We start from the raw sequence: 20,374 nt of genomic DNA on the forward strand, positions 1-20,374 counted from the left end.
TCGTTTGGACGACACAAAAAAGGGAGCTTGCTTGAAAAAATAGGGCAATTTCTACAAATATTGGGGGGGGGGGGGGGGGAGGGTGTGTTAAATAATAGAAAAGGGCCGTCTTTATCAAATATTGAGAGGGCAAATCCCAATCCCGCCACAGAATTGTCAAAAAAGTCATGTAATTATCATGTCATACAAAAAGTGATAAGAATGTCATATTAAAAGAATAAGATGTCATATTGTAATTGAGCTTTGTTTGAACATGAAATTCATCATTTACATGACTGCACATGGACGAAAGAAGTGTGAACTCATGAAAGAAAATGGTTTTGCAGAAAGCCCTCCATTCAGACATAGACCTCAAATTTTCAATTGACTTGGCTTTTCTTTATTAAATAAAATGCTCTTTATCTAATGGGCATTAACTTCATTATTATACATACTTTTTAAATATAAATGCTGTTTGTGTACTCGGTTTTGAAACACAAGACATGGTCATCGATATAAAGGATGCAAGTTTTTATCCAGATATTTAACAAAATGTTGATTTGGGATATTCATAGAGACAAAGTAATTGACAATTTCACAACTACTTGTACACATTACACTTATCCTTGAGTCAGTATTGACAATTGATAGTTTGTCCCTTGATCCTTCCAGTTTACTCTTTGGTGTTTCATATCAACCCTGCATGCTTGCGTGTCCCCTACATGTTTGTTTCTTGTACCACTGTCATTTGCCTCCGAGGATCTTGCTAAGACCAACACCTCATGCCCTCCTAAAATGTTTGTATTCAATATTTTTCTGCTTAAATAGTATACTCCATTTCCAAGGACACAATGCATGGCATTTAAACCACATAATGTCCTCCTTTCTGCCCTGACTTAACGTGTTCATAACAGTTAAACGATAAATTGCTTCATATGTTCATTTTCAATATGGAAAAGTTGTAAATGTATCTGACAGCCTGTATAAGAAGTTTTGGAAGTAAAAAAAAAAAGTACAATCACGCAAAATAGAAAATAAAAATGAATGCAAGTAAAATGGAATTGAGCACCATATTTAATGAAATTACCTGTTGACCTGTTGACAATAAATCACTTACGAAAAGCAACACAAAGCATAGAAATATATATCTCATGCAAACAATAACCGATCACATGTTTGAGAAATAATGAGATGAGTTTGTAAGTAGACAGCTTTACTGTAAACCAAAGTACTGATTGTCAAATGATTTGCATTTAGTGTGTGTTTTTTTTTTAACAATGTGGAACTACAAAGTATCACTTTGCATCCCTTCTTTTAGATACTTAAGTAATTCTTGGTGTGGCTATGATTTTAGCATGTTCATGATTTGTGTGTCACTACATTTTCTGTCTGATTGGCACGTATGTTTTTTTTGTCAACAACTGAATTATTTTCAGCTCTAAAAACATTCAGCACCTTCTTAAAATGCTCAAGGATTACCAGCCATGTTTTCAAGCCACAGTGAGTCAGGTTCATGTTTAGCACATTTTAATGGCTGAGATTGCAAGTGATTGATTATTGCAAATGATTATATGCAATGTGTTAGCCTCTTTGCAAATGATGAGTACATCTGAGTGAGAGCACGCAGCAGAAATAGCCCTAAAGGGTCAATATATGAAAACAATTTATAAAAGAACGAGTCCGTACCACTTTCCTGAAATATTTCGAATAAAAAAAAATATCATACTCCAGAGCAACTGTGCCGCAGAATTACCCACTTGGGCAGAATTAGAAAGCAGAGGGTATGCAACCAAAGTTCCAACGTGGGCATTCATATGCAGAACTTACAAATGCAAAAAAGGAGCACCTGTAGATATCCAACCTTGATGTACGGACGTCCTACCATCAGGAATATTACTATTAAAGTCCATATTAAACTTCCCCCAGATTTCCTGTAAACAGGTTAAAAAAAGCAACAATCACCACCACCACACTTTTGTTGTGTGCAGGAATTTCATAACCTTTCATATTCAACAGCAAGAACTCAACTAGTTCAAGAAGAATGATTCACAACGACTGCTCTAAACATTTGATCAGCTGCTCAATGCTCCTAGCCAACACATCTACACAATGTTGTTGTCTTGCAGATGAGGATAATGATGAACCCCTTTTCAGTGTTCTAGACAGACTGCTTACAGTACTGCTGGGTGATACGTCATCATGTAAAGGTTGACAGGTTGGGGGGTTGGCTTTAGGCAGGATTGATGATTCTGCCATCTCTGTAGTTTTACTACCAGACTCTGATGAGTCCCCACCACATTTGTCTTCTTCAGTATCAGACGATGGCAATGTGTTCTCTAGTGTTGCATCTCTTACTATATCTGCTGGTACGTCCGCATGATAAATAGAATCCATTGTGATTACTTCCTGTTTGTTTTGAGTGATCTTTGGGAATTGTGCTTTGGGTTCTACAGTTTGTTGGTCTTTGGTTGTGGTTGGAGGAGGTGGAGGAGGTGGAGGTGGTGGTGAGGAATTGCCCTCAGTGCTTTCCTTGATATCTGGGCTTGATCTCCTCTTCTTTTTGGGAACTGCTTCAGTATCTGAAGGGCAAAAGAAATAAGATTACTTTTTATAATCGGTTGAAATGAATATGTGACTGAAAATTAGAACATTAAAAGATAACAAATTAAAATTCATTACGTGCATACATACATGAACTAACTATAGAGTTCAGCAAAGAAATTGACAGAAGCGGCACTCTACCAACTCAGCTCTCCAACCCAAATGGGTGGTTCCCAACACATGTGCGTCAAATTCTTTGTTCAACATCATTACATTAAAAAAATGCATATTTTTGAATCATCCCCAATGTATTTTTCATGTTATACACTAATTAAAGGGAATATACAACATTTGCAAACATCGAAAAATAAAACTACCAAGTTTTTACGAATTACTTTACTAGGATGTTGGTAAATGACAGTCTCAAGCATCTTGGAAAATTATGGCACCTGGTGTGAAGTCATTTTCAAGAAAATGGTATTTTTGTACACATTTCCAACGGTGGTCGGCCGACCAGCGTTGGAAAAACACAACCATTTTTCAACTACTGCTCCAAATTTACCATTTTTTTCAGTCCAAATTTTGTTTGCTATTGGTTACATGTTCATGAACGGGTGCAGGCCAGCTAGACTGGTTCCCTTGCCTTACAATTTTCCATCATCTATAAATTGATCCATTTTATCTTTTGTGGAGTCAGGGAACCAGACTACTTAAAATCTTGTGTTTTTCTTGGTTTTTCCAACCTTTTCGAACTCAAAACTTCAAAAATGTCAGTGTAACAATATTTGATCTATAATACTAACCCCCTCAAATAGTTCATTTCTGAAAATTACAGCAAAAGCCAATGATGTACATTCCCTTTAAGTTGTCACTGTTGTCAAATATGGTTTCAGATGAATAACGATGCTTGATCACTACATTTCTATAATAAGCTCTCTTTCCTTCATAATTCAAATTGTGTAATTGATGCTTGTTTATAAACTGACCAGTCAGTTATAAAATATAAAAAAAAAACATATCAACATCCTTGACTGAAGGAATGATATAACGAAATGAAAGGAACTGCCGGTTACATCATACTCAACATGAGTGACAGCCAGAGAGAGAGAAACTTACCAGTCAGTTATAAAATATAAAAAACACATATCAACATCCTTGACTGAAGGAATGATATAATGAAATATGAAAGACTGCATGACAAGTTAGCATAGAGCTCTGTAAACAATTGTTTAACATTTGTGTTTATTTCCATAGTCTTTTTAATATGATTATAGTGCTGTGAATTCCCAGAAAAATGACAAACCCGTGATTTCAAATTATGCATTAAATTGAATCAATTCATCAATGCTTCACTGAATCAGTAAAGTGAACGTGACCTATCCCAACGTGAATGTGATTTACCATCCGCACTTATCTTTGGACCTAAGGAAAAATTCTAGGTCATGCTGTATTCAAACCCCAAATCATTCATGTACATCTTTGAAACTTTCAGATATGAAACGAGCATGTTGATGTACACACAAATTTTCTCATCTATAATAAAAGGTCAAATTTGTGTTTGAACGAACCTATCTTAAACGAACCTACCGGTACCTCATTTGTCCAACATGAGATTTAATGAACAAGCTGGATAAAGAAACACCAATGTTACATAAGCTCACATCCATCTCTACAGCTGTTACATTTACCTTGCTCACTCTGGTCAACACAGCGTCTCTTATCAATCTCTTTGTCTGCAACTTCTGCTGACTGACCTCTCAAGACCACAGTCATTCTGGCCTCTCGGTCATTCTTACATGTAGTAAGAATATGGTGTAGGGCTGGCAAAAAATTGGGGTTGATTGCCCTGGGTGGCACCACAGAGAACATCAGAAGGAGAGTACGAATATCCTGGTAAGAGAAGACACATCATTTTATTGTTTGTTTACAAATCAACAACTAACTTTTACTCTGCCCTGTACAGAGGACCAAAACTGGACAACCCATTTTCTCAAAATCTTCAAGAACAAAAACAGAATTATGGTTGAAATGGAATACTCTCTCTGAATTTTAATTTTTCTATTATAAAAAATAAATAAATTCTCTTTTAGGGCTTATTTTTAGCTACATTTTGACCATGCTCTACTTTTTAAAATTATTTTATCATCGCATTGGTGATATCACAGGGAGAAAGTGTTGCCTAAATGTTAATATCATAAGTGTGAGTCAATGTCAAATGGATAAACAGCATTACTGATTGTCAATATAAAGTGCAAATTCCGAAGATGGAACAAGCACGACTCCAACTGGAGAACACTTCCTGTAAACTTTTGGCAAAAATCGGATGTGCTGCAAAAATCAATTGATGATAACTTGAAAGCAGATAACAACTACAGAGGACTTGGTGTACCTGAATGGCTTAGAACAACTTCAAAATGGGAGCAAAATAGGCTGGAACGGTATTTCGGTATTACCGGATAGTCACGGTTATTTTCTAAAACCGATTATCACCAACTAATGATTCATGAATACCGAAACACCGGTGAACTCGGTATGGAATTTCAATACCGCGGTACTCTTCCTTTAGTGTTCAGAATCTTCGCAAAAGTAATTTAAACAGAAAGTTTGATTCCATTCTTTGTGGTTCCAGGCATCCAGTTTCATGTCTGCATTGTCAATTACCGTTGACAGTATACAAATAAACATGGTTTGAGGGTGGACAGTCGATATTGGCTCCCCGAGGTATTGGAAGTTGACGCCGAGGGAACTAGTTTGTCAACTTCCAATACCGAGGGGAGCTAATATCGACTGTCCACCCGAAATAAACCATGTTATATTTGTTTTACTATACCTCATTCATATACTGTTGCCGAGTTTTGTTTTATTATTATGCACCAAAAACAGAAGTCGGTTAAACTTGTACAGCTCACTAAAAGAATATTGTTGCTCAACTTCAATTACTAGTTCGGTTCGTTTGCAATATAATACAGTTACTACAGTTGTAAATACAGTACTTGTTTGCAATGTGTACACCTTTCTTTTGTACAGGAGACATCTTTACACGGTCTATAAATTTTCTCCAGTACAGCATCATTGAGCTCTGGAAATTAACATTTACGCGAACCGTGCAACCATGCATCTCTCCTGGGCGATCTTCGCGCGTGCGTACTGCACCCGTGCGACAGTTCCTTGATTGCTCTGTAAAGCGCATGCGTAGTAGACTGTCGCACGGGTAACCCATGCGACCTTCTACTACGCATGCGTATTTACAATGTGCGTGAATCCTCGCGCGCGCATTTGGTAAACAGCAAGAATAACATCTGGCAGGTGATGGTGAATTGACCAGTGAAAGTTCGGCTCTCGATCATGAATATGTATGAGGTATAGTAAATAAAACCCAATTGTCAAGCTTGACTAGAAAACCTGATACTTCAGCTGGAATACCACAAAGGCCTTTGAAGTTCTGCTAACGCCGCTGTTTTCTTTGTGTGTATTGTGTCTGGACGGAAAGTTCGAACATAGTTTTACACAGGGAATGTTTTGACGGTCGTGACAAAACCTGATTGTGTTAGTTTCTTCGTGGTTGTTTTGGAGATTCGAATTCTACATCATCATGTGTAATTTTGAAGGCAAAACATAGTTCCTAAAGAATATTTAAGCAACAAGAAAAAAAGTTTCAATCTTGGTTATGACCCCCAAAACTTACAGGCTTCAGTCATGGAGCAAGATTCCGTGTTTTGCGTGCAAGGTGCATGTGCAAAGGGAAGGGACTCGCCTTGATTCATATGCAATGCTGAGCCGTCCGATCCGGGGAAATTGAGAAAAAAATATTTCAAAGAAAGCGCAATATCAAAGCCATCATGATGTCTCATCATGGGCCTTGGGAATAAATGTACAATCAAGCAGTGTCAGCACCGACGCGCAAAAGAAAAAAATCTGGACTCGCCTGAAATCGTATATACGATGCAGCGAGTGTGAACCGTCCGGGAAAATTAGGAAAAGAAAATATTCCAACGAAAGTGCAGTATAAAAGCCATAATTTCTCATCGTGGGTAAAAACTCTTGTACGATCTGTAAGCGTAAACTTTAGTGTTTACGAAAGTCCCCGATACGCATGTACACGCTGTCCCACACTGGTTCCGCGATCCGCACAGAGAGAGTCGAAACACATGCTTTTCCCCACCCACTGCATTCATCGATCTAAAAGAATCTGATTGGCCATCTAAATCTACACACGGAACATTTTTTTTCCATTCATGTACGATTGGTGCGTTATTCATCGGTACCGATGTTCAATGGGAAGGGACTCGCCTGTAAATCATACGATGTCGAGCCGTCCAGATAAAAATCAAGAAAAGAAAATATTCAAAAAGAAAGCGTAATACAAGAGCCATGATTTCTCATCGTGAAAAAACCCCTCGTATGATCACACGTTACCCCAAAAAACCTACGCCCGTCCTGCTGGGTCCACCAAGCACAATGACACGTGCTTTTTCCCACGCACTGCGTAGATCAAGCTGATTGGCCATCTAACGGCGCTCGAAACATTTTCCATTCATGTTTTGGTACGATTGGTCTGTTCGTTATGAAGGTTGCTGCACCGACAACTTCATATTACAGCATCCACAATTGCGCATGCCAACATTGTGATGATTACCAGAATCGATCACGGACTGATCATGTGAGAAGGAGTACGATTATTTTTTATAGAAGTCTGATTTTTACATGACACCGGCGAAGCACGTAAGGAATCGCTGGTGGCCGACATAAATTACATGAGCCTATTGAATCACTCACAATGGATACCAACTGAAAAGCATACGTTCGCTAGGATATGGGGATCGTCGCATGGTCGGCCTCTGGCATCGGTCGACGATCTGCATTATTTTTTAGTGGACCTTGTCATGTCAATGACTTACAAATTCAAACAATACAATACCACAAAAAGTAAGCTTTCCATGTTTTAATATTCTGTTACAATGATATATTGTTTTTACAAACAAATGGACTGATAATGAAACCAGGACACTTTTAGTGTAGGAGATTTGCAGCGTGAAGCATTTGCGTGATTTATGCTGCGCCAGTGGCTTATCAACTCGGCACGTGGTGCTTATTTTTTCCCCTGATAATGATGTAATACCCCACTTAACATAATACTGCGGTTTTAGTAAATACCGTGTCTTTTTTGTCACTGGATACCGCGGTATAGTAAATGCAATACTGTCCCAAGCCTAGAGCAAAATCTTCAACAAAAGCATGAATACAGAGGACTTGTCTTGGCGGCAGGCAACAAGGTACTCTGGGAAATGAATCTTAGCAAATGCCTTAGACCTCTGGGGAATACTGCATATGTAGCAATTTTCTACAGGTAAGATGACTACACCAGAAGAAATTACTTTGTATGGATAAAAAACAAAACAAACAAACAAACTCTCTGAAAACGGCTGCTATTATTGGTTGCTTTTGTACCTATACAGGTAGCATCCAAAAAGATAACTCTGAATTATTGTTGGACCATGAACATTTGAAAAGTAATTATTCCATATTTGGATATGAGTATAATTTTTTCATCTGATATCCCATTAAATGTATTGAATTTCTAGAGGGAAACTTCAATATTCAAATATTTAAAAAGACTACGTCCACTGTCTGTGCTTGCATTGAAATAATACATCTTTATAGTAAAAACTGACACTCAAAGACAGCTTTCCTCAAACAGAGATGCCACAGGGTCTGCTTGAAAAAAAAAACACACCAGAACTAGGTCTGCTTGAAAAAACCGGAACAGCTGCTTGAAAAAAAAAGGGACTTTTTGTGTGTGAAAAAGCCACTCCGAGTCTGACACAAATTCCCCGTTATCATCTTTATCTTGTAGCCAAGCCCACTTTTTTTTTTTTTTTTATAATTTTGCTTCTATGGCCTTTAAGCTGTCAGTTCGTTTAATCACTTTGACTTTTTCCATAATCCCAATATTTATTCTGCCTACCCGAATTTCCAACGTAATATTCGACACAAAACATGCATGATTCCACAACACGGCTGTCAGTGTACATGTCGGGAAACATGGTTGGTACCCGGCATATTTTTGTATTCACATAAATCACTGCAATCGGAAACCACCGATAACTGAAATGATAGACTTGATTTCCAGGCTGAATGCTATGTGTGCTTAGCGCACAACACCACCGCACGCGGTGAAGCACGCGTGAGGCACCATTGTATACTACGTGCAAATACGTTTGCAGCCTGTATCGCATGCAGGCTCGGCAACAACAAAGACTGTTTTTAAGACTACTTCAACGAACGTTGTTAAGTGCGTGCGCCTAAATCAAGAGCGCTAACAAGGTAAAAATTAATGCATTTCCACAGTATTTCTTCTCTTTTTCCGGTTTTTTTTGACAGCCGGAAAAACCAGAATTTTGTGAGATTTAAAAAAACCCCGCAGAATTCCGTTTAAAACCGGAAAAGTGTCATCTCTGTTCAAAACGTTTCTTAAAATTGATGGATGATTGTTGGGAAAAAAAAAAGTTTGAACCTACCCCATTCACTTTATAGGCAGTGCGTTTGAGTTCATCCTGTCTGAAATGCTCCAGATTATCTGTGTCTCCAAGGATGCCGCATATGAATGAATCCACCACTGACTCCCAGTTATTGCACAGAATGTGCTTGTACACCTGCAATATTCAACAAAACAGCAAATGTTTGAAAACAAAAATTAGTTATTCAAAAACTGGTCAGAAAGAAATTGGAACTTTACAGTGCTGTGCTGTCCATATCCCAGGTCATTTCTTCTTGTGGATGTGCTGTTGTTTGCTCTTTGGAAAATTAGACTGAGATAACTCATTACAAATCTTGCATAATAAATCTGATCTGTTATGATGTGGGAACACATACTTTACTGAGTGGAATAACCTCTCTGCATGTATTTTAAGTTTTTCACTATTTTACCAGGTATAGTTTTTGAGCTATAATGAAGAATGTGCAATTGAATACCCATTTTCCTTGGCCTTTTTGTGGGCGGGGCACCCATTTAGAAAAGTTGGCAAAACAAACTGAAAAGGAGAGTCAGTTATCAAGAATTTGGGCAGCAGATGAAGAATTTTAGTTTAGAATAGTGAGAGCATAGAATTTAGAAATGTGAGTGCATATGGCTCCACAAGCCCACTGACTAGTATGTCTTTTCCATTTTCACGTATTTATAGTCCAAGAGCCAGGGGTCACAGTCCTTCATTTTTAAGGAGCACAATCGCGCAGGCGCTCCTACTGCGCTCCTCGACTGTCTCGAAGGAGCGCAAAAAATAGCGCTCCTCAAAAATCCAAAAGAGGGCTCATCAAACACGGGAAGTTTAAAAAATAAGAAGTGATAAAAACAGCAAGGATTAAAAGTCTTTAGCTACACGCATTATTCGTTTGTATTAATGCCCAAACTCACGTTTATTCCGTCGGATTTTGCTTTTTTTGAACGAACACCGAGCTCGTACCGTCAAAGATCATGCGTGCACAGCGGCTGTATACGTGTGCATATCGCTGCATAGAGCTGTATCGATGTACCGGTATGAAAACATGTGGGCCCGTACGTGCTAGTGCAGCAGTGACTGGTTCCCGCTGCGCCGCGCACCAAGGGCCAAAGAAGGCATGATGGAAATGCGGTAACCAGTCAATGCAATAGTCACGCGCGCGGTGCGTGCACTGTAGTACATTGTTTTGCATGCAGGCCGGTCGGAATAAAGATTGTAAAAATGCCAAGAAAACATCGATGGAGAAAGACGATCTTTGCAAGCTTATTTACAGAACATGAAATTTCTTGTCTGTGTATGTATTTCCTGTGTTCATGAATTTATTTCGAGGAAGTACTACTGGTATATGAAGTGAAATGATGCAGCATGTTTCACCGAAATCTCTATACCGTAAAACGAGGCTCATTGCCGGCCCACCACATACAGTGCATAACGCTCGCTCCTACCAAGCGAAGTTCAGACATTGTTAGCCAGTTTCTCGTCGTGACTAGCATTGTGCATATGGTATACTTGACCTGCATTTTCCATTATTTTTAAGATTATCGACGGCAAATATTTTCGATAATACTTAAGGCAAGTTTTTGTCATTTTTGAGGCTCTTTTTGTATAGCTTTCGTTGTGCAATGGAAAAAGTTCAGGCTGAAAATTTTCGTATAATTTTAACGAATCTGAAAACAAATATTCAGTTGCTTTATGTGCTGTTTACTAACTCCATTTTCTAAGAATAATTAAGTGATGAACCAACTGACAACTGTATTACAAAAAATGAAAGCGTAAGCAGTAGTGAAACCTTTTATTAGTCTCCATTTAGGCCTAGTTAGTTTTTTAAAATAATTTTTTACCTTGTCTTACAGTTACAGAAACAAAAGAAGTAACGGCACTTGAGCATATTATTATGCAAAAACTAATAATAATGCAGACCCTTGAATAAACCCCGATATTCAAAACAAAACAAAAACAACGTTAATCCGTTGTTTCACTGCTGTTTATCCATGGATTTTAAGGAGAGTGATTTGCTCTCCTCAAAGATTTGAGGAGAGCGATTTATAGCTCTCCTGGATTTTCTTTAAATGAAGGACTGGGGTCATTAATTTTTTTGGAAATGACCAAGTGTTTAGTGGGTATTTTTGGGGAATTCAAATTGGCTAGTCGTATGGTTCCTTGGCGGTGGACCTGGATACCAGGAGCAGATAAGTGACGTCACATAAGCAGTGTTTAGGACATGCAACAGCCGTCGGGTCAGTAATGGACCATGTACGCAGAACGTACGTGCTACTGACCCAGCGGCTATTGGATGTCATACTCAACGAAGCGCAGCACTGAGAAGAATACAGGCCATTATGTTTACCTTTTATTACCTTTTTAAATGATTTCATATCAATAGATGAGCATTTAGCGGAGATAATAATAATACTAATAATTTGGAAGGCTAATCATCCTTACTCGCAGCTGGTATGCGGCTACAACGTGGTCGGCCGCTGGCACGTAAAGGCGCCTATGGCTGCCGGCCACATCGACCCATATTATGACCACGGAGCACAGCCTGAGATCGAAAGTGTTTGATTTTTCCGGAGGGAGGAAAACCGGAGGGCCCGGAGAAAAACCCTCGTGGCACAGGAGAGAACCAACGCACAACTCTACTCACATGCGATCCGCGGCCAGGATTCGAACCGTGTTCACCTTGGTGAGAGGCGAGCGCTTTACGCACAAGCCACCCATATGTCTGAATACTGATGTCTGAATACTATGAACAGCATATTCAAACATTTGATCACGCTAATGTAGGTGTTGGTTGCCTTTTTTTAGACCACCGATAAATCATAGACACCAAAATGCTTCAATTTTAAGACACACTTAACTTGGTAATTTAATTTTCAACCTACAAACACAAAATGTCAAAAGTTTATTCGGTGACCAAATTGGGTTGGCTTTCACTTCGGAATCTTGTACACGCGGACTCATTGAACTTGCTTGATGGATCGAGTTCTGTAGAACTTGTTGGTTGTCTCTGTGATTTGGTAACATCCCCTCCAAGATGGTCTTCAATGTTACTTTAGAGGACCTGGGAAGTCACTGCACAGCCCTCCTCACCAGCTGATGGCAAAACTAGTGCCTGCTGAGCCTTCAACAAAGATGCTGGGGCACATGGAGGGACGGGGTGCAGAAACATCTCATGAATGTAGATGATAAAGAGACCAAAAACCTCCCTTGCGGAAGGGATGTCTTCATCTAGGAACAGAGATGGTTGAGATTCTGGCACTACACCAAAAATATCCTGCTTTGAGGACTATGTTATTTGTGTGTGTCTCTGGAGTCGCAGCTGCTTCAATCGCTGGGGTAGGAGAGGTCATCTATACTGTCATTTGCCCTCAGTTTGACATTGACTCAGAGTTGCTGGCGCACTCAAGGTCTGGGGCAAGATGCGAAAGTTACCGTACGTACGGAAGTCCAAATCCTGTCAATGCTTAAGTTCAATCATTGTGGCTGTATAGGATTTTGTGGAACATCCTAATAACTCCATCCCATGTGGGTTATACATGTATGGAGTGTTTCTTGTTTTGCCCTAGATTCTATATATGCCCAAAATATTACATACTTAAATGGAGCGAGTGTTCAACTGAGTTCAAGGTGGCCTCATTTTGTATCCAAGGGTGGATCCGAGGATACAAAATAATTTGGTTAATGTTGTCACAAAATTATTGTTTCAGATCGCACCACAGAACATCTAGAATCCACAGAAATTTTGGGCGGCCCTGAACCCCATTCCGTAATCTTTGGACCCCTTCTTTTGGGTGACCAAAATTATTTTGGGCCCCCCCCCTAATGTGTTCTGGATCCGCCCTCGTTTGTATCAAAGCGTACAACAAGTTGAACTCGGAACCAAAATACAGAACAGAGGATTGAGGAAACAATCTTTAAACTTCGGAGAAGCATACGTGGTATGTTGTTTACTCATGTCATGGGTCCTTTGCTAAGGACCTTTTGTTTTGCTTCCCTGACAAATTACTAGGCAGGTTTAGGATTATATAGCAAACCTAGTGCCATTATTGAAATAATTCTGTTTGACTTAGCTCGTGTAGATTCGTGTCAATTATTAAAGTTTAGGTTCTGAAGAGTTATGCTAAGGAATATGCGGCAGCCGCTGCTAGACAACATACAAATGAAATTAGCCTGATTATAATGATCCCGGAGGTGAGATATCCTATTCATATGACCCCAATAGCTTCTCTTTCTGTTCATCTATTGATTCTAAAAGAAAATAATTCTTAAACATGGCCCATATTCTTTTCAGTGCTGCTCATCGGCTGTATTTTTATCTCCTTATGTGACGTCACTTATCTGCTCCTGGTATCCAGGTCCACCGCCAGGGAACCATAAGACTAGCCAATTCAAATTCCCCAAGGTGTAATCTTTCTAAAAAATACCCACTAAACATTTGGTCATTTCTTTTGTAGATTCATTTCAAGTAAGTTAATCAGGTTGTGAAGAGTTGTTGCTAAGGATGATGCGATTGTTGGGCAACAAACATCTTAATTATAATGATCATGTGGTCCTGGAGGTGAGATATCTTATTACAATTATTACTCAGAGATCTCTTCTTGAAGTTCGTTTATTTATGTAAACTCAAATAAAAGGAAATAATCCTTAGGCCTTAACATTGGCAGTTTTTTTCAGTGCTGAAACATCGGCCATATTTTTCATTTTCTTGTGTGATGTCACATATTTGCTTCATGTATCAAGGCCCACCACCAGACTAGCCAATTTGAATAGACTAGTATGTAATACGCAGAGATGAAACTGGCATATGGCAAAAAAAATCAGAAAGTAGGCAGAACAAAAATACGTGTCAGAAATCTGGGCCGCGCTGCAGTTACACCCATGTACATGCATGTACAATACACTTCATGCCCAATTTCCGGACACCAACTCCTGCTTTATTTTCGATTCTAACAAAATTTTACGATGAAAAAAAATGGTCAGTGTTTTCATTGCATAAAACACCTGAATTACGGTTAGAGTAACGGAGTCATCAACAAAGAAGTTCACTTCTTACTTGAGAAAGTCGAGGGAAAAGTCCGAAAGACAAGGGCACCGTTTATGGTGCTTCAATCAAATATCATGTCCATGATTCAACCATACAACTCCACTACTCCACTTGCATTCGTACGTGGGGAAAAATCAAGCATTATCGTCTTTCTCTTCCAACAAATGCCAGTGAAATGTTTCGCTTATGCTCTCTTTGCTATCCTCGAGATAATCATCATGATTTTTAAAGCATTGCATTTTGTACAACTAAATCTGAAACCTCCGAAAATCGCACAACATAATGATTTTATCGACTGGATCGTTCACAAGGATACCCGTTCCCGACCGGCCATGTGCTGGCGGACGGTACAGTGCAGTACGTACGCTGGTACCATTGCATATCATCTTCGCACGTACGCATGTGCGACACAGTGATTTTTCCATGTCACCTGTCAATGTTTAACCTTTTGTCCAGCTGGAAAAGGCTCCGATCAGTGTTATGGCTTGTGTTTCTACCGTCAATGAAACACTCCAATAACGACTGGTGAAAGAGATTAAAACTACCTTCGCGATGATTTTAACATGCCATTTCCATCGACTTTTCATCGACTTTTCTTCGAAATTATGATTGAAATAAAATGACATTTTGTGAAAAAATCGTTACAAAATCAAATTTTGTGGGACACATGGTAAGAAAATCAGAAATTTCGTTAAAAAATTCAAAAAGTCGGATTTCTGATTAAAATCGGAAAAGTTTCATCTCTGAATACGTTCTGCGTACACAGTCCATTTCGGACCCGATGGCTGTTGCATGTCCTAATCACTCCTTATGTGACGTCACTTATCTGCTCCTGGTATCCAGGTCCACCGCCAGGTAACCATAAGACTGGCCAATTCGAATTCCCCAAGGTGTAAACTTTCAAAAATACCCACTAATCACTTGGTCATTTCAAAAAAATAATTAACCCCAACTCTTGGACTATTACTTACAAACGTGCACATATCGTATTTGAAACATTAAGTAATCTGAAGCAGAGCATTTTGCTCTTGGCCTTTATCAACATTATGAAATTCTCCGTTCTCCGAATCAATTCATACACGATTCACGGAGAGACGAGATGTATAAGATTTAGGTATAATACACACGCACACATTACATGTACTTCTGCATTGCACTGCGCGCAATCTCTTCAAAAGCTGTAGGTGCTCAGCTCAGCTTGGTTATACATGTATTGCTTTGGACCACATTGTTTTTGAGCGAAGGGTGTGAGTCCTCGGGATAGTTGAGTGGTGTTTGTGAGATTGAAATTGCAATCGTTGGGGTAAATACTTTCTCTTATAATACATTTTTGTTTTCAAAATTGTTTTTTAATATTTTCAAAAGAATTTCACATAACAAAAATAGCTTAAACTATGCTCTTGAGCCATACAAAAATGTCAAACCCAGAAAAATTTGAATTGTTCACACAACAATAATGTTGATGTCTTCAGACGCGGATAAGTGGACATTGCGATAAATATATGTAATATATATGTTGCGATATATATATTTCCTCATGCAGACACACACTGGGTAACTTTTTTCCCCCCAGATATATTCTCACCGATATCATATTGATATCGAGTAATTGTGAAATAATGATTAACCCTTAGAGATAGAACATCTATGGATGGAAAGTAGAAGACTGGAAAATAGGATACTGATAGAATGAGACTGATAGGCCAATAGTTGGAAGGACCAGATTTCTGGGGAAAAAAAACGACTTCATTGAAAATAACAGGAATCATATAATGGCTAAGATTACAGATTCTATTTGCAATTCTCCCAAACTCCCAAAGCCAAGGCATTAGGAAGAAACAGAGTCCTGAACTGATGAACCAAACATATTATACTGATAAAGTTAACATTACCTGAAAAAAACCTTAAAACTGAAGTTATGATAAACAAAAGAGAAGTATCAAGCAATTATGAAAACACATGTTCATGTATTTATATTAAGATAAAATTGTTTAAATCATGTAAATAATTGCAATTATATTTTACACTTCACTCACCTTCGGGAAGAATATACAGAAGAATGAGTTGATAGCTGGGTTGTTGAAGGAGGTACGTTCATCTAATATGATTCCTTCTACATAGTCATGGAATGTATGATGACTGCACAGCATCTGAACACCTGCCCTGTCACTACCCTGAAAACAAACAATCAAGAAGATGACATCAATAAGCAATTTTATATTTGAATAATATATCATAAAGTACAAACATGCATTCACACTGCTGTTTTCCAGTTTTATCCCCCAAAAGATTCCTTTTCTGAACTGCTATTTACAAAAGATATTAAGGAAACATCAACTGAAAGAAAATGTTGGTGCCAGACAAGAATTCCCATTCTCGCAGGTAGGCTGGTTTCCGCCCCACAATATATTTCAGCTGCTATTTTATTTAGCATTCATCAATACCTAACACATGGTTGCCACATTTTAAATGGAATAATGAAATGCAAAAGGAATATCCAAAATGAAACTTTTAACCTATTTAAGACAAATATGTTGAAAATCAACCATAACCCTCTAAGATTCCCCCCACCCCCTTTGTCAGCATATTTTGCATACCTTTGGCGCTGTTAGTGGCCCGCTGAGTGTGCAATGCATTAAAATCATTAATAACATTGCTTTTTCAATTGTGCAGAATGATAGGAATGTGAGTGCACTAATGTGGTAAGGAATGTGAGTGCACTAATGCAGTATGGGTAAATGTTTCTGTTGCTGACCCTACAGAAATGTAGTGTACCTCAGACTGGTACATGATCCTCCAGAGCTTGGCAAACCAGTCCAGTTGTAAAGGAACTCCCTCCAATGCAACTAATACACCTGAAACCGCACAAATAAAAAAGAAAGAAAATGTATTTTTGGAGCAAACCATTTATAATCAATAGTGGGAAATTCATGCAAAACATGAGTGGATTATCGTACTCAAAGATTTTACAAGAGGGATCCACAAATTTGCTCTGTAATGGGGAAATGCTTTGTAAAGGAATGATTATTGCTAGTGCTTTTGTTTCTTCTGCCATTTTTGGTGTGTGTTTGAGACTGATATGAAAGGTTGGGCGGGCCAGGAGGGTGCTACAACAGGGTCATAGGTGGTGTGTAGTCACAGAAATAGGAGACCTATTTGGACATATAGGTCCAACAAACTTCTTGTCATGGAGAATTAGGAGGCAACCTAATATCTTTTTTTAAAATTATTTTTAAAATATTTTTTTTATCCAATGATTCAAAAGTGCTTTGCAAGATGAAAACAAGTTATTTTGAAGTTGATTAAAAACCTTAAACTTAAAGGCAAGCATACAGCACATCAACATGAACAATGAGCTATATTTTACATAGACATGAATACAAAGCAATGGTAGTTACAGCTACTACTCACTAAGGTTGATGGTATCCTCAGTGAATAGGTTGATGTTCAACGCTGTATAACAGAGGGTCTCAACAAACTGATGATACGGAAGAAAGAATTCACGGAGCGCAGCATCATATACTGGATCAGAACCCTGCAATCAACATTAACGAGTTGAAAATCATGTACACAACGTATCAGTTAAGAAAAGAAATACTGCATGTAAGAAAGTGACTCTTAGAGACATAGAATCTCTTCCAATAATAGTCTGGCAAAGTTGCGTTGGTGTATGGCTCGCCACTTAAAATTGAAAATGCCACAGAAAACCACCAAACTCGTGACTTTTTTTGCGGTCAATCCCTATATGTTTTGTGTTCTTATTCTTGTAGAAGCTGTTCATTTTCAGTTGAAGAAATGATTGGCTCCTGGAATGTAGTCTATGAAGCCATAGCATTTTCACATTTTTTCCCATCATGAGTTATGACCTTAATCGACCCCTGCATGACCTTTGACATTACATTGTCAAAACAACACATCAGCAGCCCCAAACCTTTATTCTCAGCAATGTTAGCAAATACCCATTCATTTCAACCTAAAATATTCAAATTCTAAAACGACCTGAAAGGACCCCTAGATGACCTTCGACCTTCAATTTTTGATCACTCCATCCAAGTTGCATTAAACTCCATTAAATTCTGTAGACAAAGAAACATCTGAGGATATTTGAACAATGACCCCTACATGACCTTTGACGTCAGTAATCTGATGAATTTTGTGTCTTCCAATCCAAGGGTCACTGCATCTAAGATTTACCAAAATCATACATACAGGATACGGGTACAGAATTTAGGACTGGTTAAGTGTACCCTAAAACATTTGTTTAGGCGACACAAAAATGTTGCATGTACATTTATACATAATTCTAATAAATTATGAAAACATTTTCAAATTCAAGTATAGAATTGTAACCAAGAATTGGAAAAACTGTGATCGGTCAAAGCAAATGGCAAAGGTCCCTTTAGGCTCTATTGGGCTCTCCTATCATGGCTAGCATCAACTGACCTTGTTGGCACCTATCATTTGAAGGCTTGGCTCCTTACAATAGACCAAAGACATAATGATGTCAGGCTTTGTTTACATGCTTGGCAGATCTCGTCCCCACCTGGCTCCCAACTGACTCCAAAGGAAAGTGCAAATGTAACTATCTTAGGTCTGTTAATGGATGGGACACCCACAGGGAATGCTGCTGAAGTCAAGGACAGCCAACTTGACATGAGACTGCAGAGCTCCATAGCAAGGACACTGCAAGATATTCCACAATGGAAAGTAAGACACTGAGCTTGAGAAAAACTTCAAGGTCTTACATGTGACGTTTCAAGCTGGCTTGGATGAAGAAACATTTGTAGCTCTGGCCTAGGAGGTCGAATGCTGGCCTTGTTGGGGGCAGGCTTTGGCATACGTCTTGGAAAATATGGACCTGTGGCTACTGAAACAATGATAAGAACACTCAGATGGATGACCAGCAAATTATGAAAACATTTACAATTATATGAAAATGCCCAAATCACTGGGGAAAATAAATGAGATTACAGGCTTCAAATATACTAACATGTAAAGTTCATACCACTTTGTGAAGCTATGCTTTGTGAAGGTTGCACTTTTCAAGTAACAGGAACTGTTAGTCAAAAATCAGTTCTAAATAGTTCTGCTGTAAAGATACATAATTTCTGACATTCAGCAATGACAACTGTCATCAATTGACCAAAGATAAAAAGTTATGTATATGTAGGTTTAACAACAGATGATTCAATGTGTAGTTTATACTACAGTCAACTTCAAAATTCACAATCACAACATTGACTACGGTTGCAGGACTTTTTCTGAGAAAGTTGAGTTCATAGTGAACTTACTGTGTCATCAGAACAGTCTCTTTTTTTTGCTAAAATAGTTGCAATTGTTATAACTTTTTATTAAACAGTGCGGAAATAATGTCATGCTGAATGATAAAAATGGGATTAGGGGAAAGTGGACTATTATTCAGAGTTTCTGACATGTGCTTTTTATACTTGACCACAAACACACCACAAAATCTATACTCTTTTAGAATGCTAAGTGTATTGATGACAGGTGCAGGACACACAATTTCTGTGGAACCACATTGGAATACATTTGGAAACATGAATAATACCAAACAATGACACTCAATCTGAAACAACAGCTGTACTTACAAGGGATGTTGTTCTTTTGAAACTGATGATGTACATGGAGGATGATGGGCACCAGTCTCTGTACACACTCCCTTGGGTACAGGATTACCAACTCATTTAGAAGGGCTTAAAAAAAAAAAAAAAAAAAAACATGTTCTAGTAAAAGATGCACACAATACCAACTTAAAGGCTATTTTGGGGGCCAAAATTCCTGGTCATTGCCTAACCCGAGTCCCAGAATGACAATTTCTGAGACAGGAACCAACTGATGGGCAAAGTATATGTTGCTAAGCATGTTTCAACACAAAACACACATTCAACTATACATGCATTTAATGTCCATGAGGGTCCATCTATATATTGGGATAGCAGGTTGCATTATCAGGCAACTGATCTGCAATGCATGGATCAACCACATGCTTGCCAGCAACATGGAAGTCTTCATTGACTTTTTTTTTCCATCTTTTCAATTCTGACAGCAGGAAAGGAAGTTTCTTTGGTACAATCTGCTTTTTGTTGTAACTTTTAAGATTGTCAAACATTCTATTCAGTAGTAATCACAAGTATCACAATAAGCATTCAGAAAAAGCAGGTGTTTTTATTTCACAATGATATCACACATCTTTCTCTACTCAGTAAACATCATGATACCATGCCATTGATGTAAACATCATGATACCATGCCATTGATGTAAACATCATTGTACCATGCCATTGATGTAAAC

The 20,374-nt window shown here is 38.4% G+C and overlaps 1 protein-coding gene across 6 annotated transcripts in view; it reads right to left on the reverse strand.

Moving 5' to 3' along the window:
* Positions 1-315: 315 nt before the first annotated feature.
* The window catches only part of LOC119743212 (ubiquitin carboxyl-terminal hydrolase 34-like), a 140,423-nt gene continuing 120,364 nt past the window's right edge, over positions 316-20,374 (reverse strand). For 4 of the 6 annotated variants that reach the window (XM_038219607.1, XM_038219632.1, XM_038219623.1 and 1 more), the window contains 8 exons: positions 19,671-19,775; positions 18,807-18,928; positions 17,473-17,596; positions 16,837-16,916; positions 16,098-16,235; positions 9,039-9,173; positions 4,209-4,410; positions 316-2,558 (listed from right to left, as the gene is read on the reverse strand). In XM_038219607.1, the coding sequence (XP_038075535.1) occupies positions 2,026-2,558; positions 4,209-4,410; positions 9,039-9,173; positions 16,098-16,235; positions 16,837-16,916; positions 17,473-17,596; positions 18,807-18,928; positions 19,671-19,775 (1,439 nt within the window). In that variant the 3' untranslated portion in view covers positions 316-2,025. The remainder of the gene's footprint in view (positions 2,559-4,208; positions 4,411-9,038; positions 9,174-16,097; positions 16,236-16,836; positions 16,917-17,472; positions 17,597-18,806; positions 18,929-19,670; positions 19,776-20,374) is intronic. The other 2 variants (XM_038219640.1, XM_038219614.1) reach the window with 1 other exon arrangement.

This window comes from Patiria miniata, unplaced genomic scaffold (assembly GCF_015706575.1).
Source record: "Patiria miniata isolate m_02_andy unplaced genomic scaffold, ASM1570657v1 HiC_scaffold_11, whole genome shotgun sequence".
Lineage (NCBI taxonomy): Eukaryota > Metazoa > Echinodermata > Asteroidea > Valvatida > Asterinidae > Patiria > Patiria miniata.